Source organism: Solanum stenotomum, chromosome 11, assembly GCF_019186545.1.
Source record: "Solanum stenotomum isolate F172 chromosome 11, ASM1918654v1, whole genome shotgun sequence".
Classification (NCBI taxonomy): domain Eukaryota; kingdom Viridiplantae; phylum Streptophyta; class Magnoliopsida; order Solanales; family Solanaceae; genus Solanum; species Solanum stenotomum.
In genome coordinates, this window is record NC_064292.1 from 48,310,000 (window position 1) to 48,315,692 (window position 5,693).

Here is a 5,693-nt window from a genome sequence, read left to right on the forward strand (position 1 = left end):
CCACAAGTAGATGGAGGTGAAGTCCCCAATCTATAGAGTGCTTTGTTGATTAGAAGAATTCCAGGTGTGCCTGGACCTCCAAGAAACTTATGAGGACTAATAAAAACAGCATCATATCCATCTATCTCTCCTGATCTCATCTCTATTTTCGCGTATGGAGCGCTACAACATCACAACATGTGAAAAATTAGTTCTCTTATAAGTACTGTCAGACAGACTGTCAGTATATAGAAGTTAAACTCAATTATAGGCATACCTTGCTGCGAAGTCAAAGCAAGCAAAAGCTCCATTTTTGTGAAGAAGACGCGCGATGGCTCTTGTATCAGAATAAGTCCCAGTAACATTACTACAAGCTGAGAATGAACCCAACAATGGTCTATTCGTAGACTTATAGAACTCAAGCTGATCCCTCAATGCTTCCATGTCTACTAGCCCGTTTTCGTCCAATCCAATCTCCACAACCTCAGCTAAACTCTGTCTCCATGAAAGAATGTTAGAGTGATGTTCATAAGGTCCAACAAACACAACCCATCTCTCTTTGGTTTCGTTACGAAAGCATTTTGTGAGTACTTTTTCTCTTAGTATAGAAGAGACTGAAATCCCCATAACTTCTTGTAGCCTTTTAATAGCAGCAGTAGAACCAGAACCACAAAACATAATGGCATCTTCTTCTCCTCCACCTAAGCATTTCTTCACATAAGCTGCTGATTCATGCACTATTTTTGTTGTTTGGTATCCCACATGACTATCACTAGTATGACTATTACCTGTACAAAATAATACAATAGTCGTTATTATTGTCTTTTTCCTCTGGTTAAGGATGAAGCAGTATTATGTAGTTACTACTATAAAATTAAGGAAAACGAACATACCATAGAAAGGAAGGACGTTATTGATGATATAATTTTCGATATATTGAAGTGATCTCCCAGAGGCAGTATGATCAGCATAAGTAAGCCTACGTTTTCCAAAAGGCGTCTCAAAATCAACATTTTCACCAATAATCTGAGAACGTAACCATGAAAGTTTCTTTTCAGCGGATTCAGTTTTGGAAATAGCTTTTTCCCTCACATGAAATGATTCAATTCTACTTCTCAAATCTTCATGTGAAGCAACTGAGGAAGCAATACTACTAATAGAACTACTATGATTATATTTCTTAGTGTTGTTGTTGTGGTGTTCTCTTATGTTTTCTCTCAATATTAGTTGCTCAAATTCCATTTTGATTCAAAAGTGAAGACAATAAGGAAAGCTTAGAAACTTAGATGAGAAAGTTGAAAGAAAAGAATATTTGTGTTAAGTGTGGTTGAGAGGATGAAAGTAAGGGCTATTTATAGGACAAATTTGGTTGAGATGAATTAATAAATAGAGGGATAATAATGAAAGGAACTTGCTACACAACAACCCAACAAAGTTCACACCATAGCTAGATTAGATCTCGGGTTCAGACCCTAGGTATAGAGTACTGTCACCCCAGAATGGATTCTGCAATGTGCGATTCGAATTTAGTAGGAATTCTAATACAGACTTCAGAGGTTGGAAATAAAAAAATAAGCTCACAGCATAAATAAATATATTACTATTTTTACAAATTTTATTTAGTATAATATATATCATACACTTATTAAATACTTACGATAGATTGAGTATACACCATATTGACTTGGTATTTTCCATATAGCACTATGTTTGTTTAATAATACTTGTCAACTTGCTGAAATGGAATGAAACATTATAACTTCCATTGCAACTTCGTATCATGTCTTAATATTTTAATTTAAAATGTAAAATGAATTAATATAAACTAATTATCATCTAATTCACTTTAAATATTTTGAATTGTCAATTATTATGAATTATGGTGCTGTTTAAGTAGTTTATAAATATAAAAAAAATTATTTTTAAAATTTTAAAGATTTCATGAGCAAATTTTTGGTCAAACTTAAACTGTTTGACTCTCAAAAAACGAAATATATCACATAAATTGAGACAAAAGGGTATATTTTATTACTATTCTCAAAAATTTCATGGGACAAAAATCTAAAATAAAAAGGTGGACATATTATAAATTTAAAGATAAGTACTTCAATAAATTCTAAGTTTAATTTTGAATATATTTCTTTCAGAATCCCTTGATGGTGTTTCCTCCCATAATCGTGAGGGATCGTTTGGTTGGAAACAAGTTATTTTGAGATTAATTGTTTTGGATAAAGTTATCTCGAGATAAGTTTTCTCATGATAAGTTTTCTCATCATGTATATGAGATAATTTATCTTATCACTATTGTATAAATAAATAGTATAATATATAATTCAAAAACTATCTTATACATCCAACCAAACACATAATAAAATAATTCAATATTTTATCACAAAATTGTTATACCTTATATCTCATACCGAACGACTCTTTAAAGTAATTTATTTCACAAAAGATAGTACAAAGACAAAAAAAATTATTCTAAAATTCATTCTATTCACGACTTAGTAGAAGTCAACTATAATATATCTATCTATACAGTAACTGTAAGCTACCGTTTTGCCAAGTGGATATATAGTGCCTTAAATTAACCGCAGCATGCAATAAAAGAACAATTTTTTCCACAAACTTACTAAAACCACTTAGGGGATAATATTTTATATGTTGTTTTAATACCATTATTAAGAATCGGTCTTAGAGTTAAAAAGGATTAAATTGCTTTATTTAATAAATTTAAGATTTAAATAATCAGAATTGAACAAAAGTGTTGTACATTTTTTTCCTTTTACAAAATGAAAATGATAAAGTATTATTGTTTAAAATGTTAATTAAAATTTTAAAATTAGTTTCAATCTTATAAAACGAAATTTATGAATATTTGAAAAAGATGCATTGATATTTGTTTCTCGGATATTTGAAGACATGATTTTAGATAAAATGATATATGAAGGTCGTGAATTACAACATAAGGTTAGTAATTTAACTAGTGGTCTAGAGTACTATATTTTGTCTGTCCTCATAGTATTATTAGCCTCAGTCACGTAGTTTCTTGTTTTTCATATTCGTTATCATATGTTTGTTTGTTGTGTTTCGATTATCGCACTACTTTTTTTTTGTCATCAATATTCTTTTCTTGAATGTTCTTTACTGCTTTACGTAGTATATTGTCGTGTTTTCTTCACTGCCGTTTTTCCTTTACATGACAATTATTTTGATTTGTTGTACTTTTACCAAGGGTTCTTCGAGAACAACTTCTCTACTTTTATGGAATAAGAATAAAATCTTCATGTCTATTCTTTCACAGAACTCACTTGCAGGATTTCATTGGATATATCGTAATTGTTGCATTGGTATTTGTTTGTAAGTTGTTGTTTCCTTTTTGACTTTTTTTTATTCATGCCGTGGTCAAGGTTTAACTTGCTTATTTTATTACATGCTAATTAAACAATATCCATTATTTTGTCCATTATTCATGCATCTAATTTTCTTGGAGACTCAGAATTTACTTGGTCATGAATCATGATTATCGGAGTTGAATATGTGTTGGAGGATTTGAGATTATAAAGTTTATCAATAGAGAATTTGTTTTAGAAATTCTTACAGATTTCGTGTGATCAGAAGTGGATCAAAGATTTGAAGTTAATGAATTTTTATAATAACTTTAAATTAAATTCACAATCAAATATATATTTATATATTTTAATGAAATTTTTAGTACAAGATCGAGGACCTTTTTTCATAACAAATGTCTTGTATAAGAACTACTTTGTATGTCTTAATTTATATGACATATTTTTATATAGTAACAATTTAACTTTTAAATATTCTTCTTATAATTCTTAATATAAAATATTTTATAGCTACACGAATATTTATGATACTACATCAGATAAATTGAGACGAGAAGAATACTTTCTATGATAAAAACGACATTTGATAAAATACAAAAGCTAGATTTTCTCTTTTGCCATCACACAGATAAAAACCAAGAACCAAGTAATATAGAATGTCTTTTAAAAACTTCTATGAATTTTCTTTTACGCGTTTTGGACAAATACATTCCTTGATTTGTTTGAACAAGTCTACAATATATATATATATATATATATATAAAATGTTTACAAATTATTACTCTTCTTTCTCATATAATCTTGTCTTGTTATATTTGAAAAAATAAAACCACTTAACTATTGGCAATTAACAATCAAATTCAAGAAGTTAGTAGTTAATTCCGTTTTCATATGTAAACAGATAGTACTTAAGTTGGCCAAGTCATCACATGAGGCCTTGATATGTGTGTAATATATCCTAATTACATATAATTACATATATCTGATTTTGACAATAAGGGTTCAACAATTTAATTTGATTAAGATTTTATTCATATTTTAAAATTCACTTAATATATATATAGAAATAATTTGTTCGGAATTCAGTAAATTAGTTTGTCTAAAATCAAAATTTATAAATTTAAAATTTTGATACCGCTTATGTTTACCAAAGTTCTAAAAAAAATTCTTTGTAGTCATACCACAAACATGTGGACTAGACCACTTTGGTGATGAAAGGAACTAGTCAATGTTTTAATTTTATGTTTCAATTTGCTTCATATTCCTATATATCTATATATAGTTGTCTTATTTTAAGACTTACTTATATCCACTTGACTTGTCACTAATCATCATACACATTTTTTTAGCATTAATTTAACTATTGATACGTCTAATAATTAATTACTCAATGTTTCATTCATATTATTTGATCATGATGATCTAACATACTTTCATATTATTTGATCATGTTGATCTAACATACTTCTTAAGAAAATTATAAATAAAGTAATAATATTCTCTCTAGTTACTAAAATATATAAGTAAAATAAAATATTAATTTTCAATATAAAAGCCAAGTAAAATAAAACGAAGAAAGTAATTTATATTCTGCATAATTTCTTTTTCTTTTGGTTGTGGAATGGTCTAATGCAATACAACAATTTGCATGAATATATTGATTAATTACTACTATCACCCATTCCAATAAATAATACTTCCTCCGGTCAATATATTAAGTAAATTTATGGATTTTTTTTTTATAATTTAAAATAAGTGAATTATTCGAAGGTTAAAGTTTAAGAGAGAATTTTTTTTTCTTCATATTTATTTTTTATTTAAAAAGGTTTTTAATTACTTTACATTTTTTAGAAGATCGATAGTGAAAAATAACATTTTATTTATGTCCTAAAATATTTTTCTTAAAGATATATGTCATAACGAGAGGAGAGTAATAATTATGTAGCTCCTAATTACTCCGTTCAAAATAATGGTGATCAAAACCGGTGGTAATAGAATTACCTATGTTAAATAATAATAATAATAATAATAATAATAATAATATATGCTTATATTTAAGAAAGAATTTTTATTTTTTATTTGAGAAGAGAGAGGGTCAAAAAGTTTGAAAGTGGTGAATGGTCAATAATGCATATTAGTTGTTAAAAGAAAATAAACATGGTCAGTCAAATTCTATTCTATTTTCTATTCTACTATTTATATTTTTATTTATATATATATATATATATATATTATAAAAGGGAGTTTAGACCCAAGTATAATATATAATATTCAAGATTGAGACTTTTCCCAATCTTGAATATTATATATTATACTTGTGAGACTTTTAAAAGGAAGTTTATGCCCAAGTATAATATATAATAT

At 27.3% G+C, this 5,693-nt stretch overlaps 1 protein-coding gene across 2 annotated transcripts in view; it reads right to left on the reverse strand.

The window, feature by feature from the left end:
* Window positions 1-1,279, reverse strand: part of LOC125845330 (uncharacterized) — a 3,963-nt gene extending 2,684 nt beyond the window's left edge. Inside the window, exons 1-2 of one of the 2 annotated variants that reach the window (XM_049524817.1) lie at window positions 873-1,279; window positions 257-767 (exon numbers count right to left, since the gene is read on the reverse strand). In XM_049524817.1, coding sequence (XP_049380774.1) covers window positions 257-767; window positions 873-1,221 — 860 coding nt within the window. In that variant the 5' untranslated portion in view covers window positions 1,222-1,279. The remainder of the gene's footprint in view (window positions 1-256; window positions 768-872) is intronic. The other variant, XM_049524816.1, reaches the window with a different exon arrangement.
* Window positions 1,280-5,693: the final 4,414 nt, after the last annotated feature.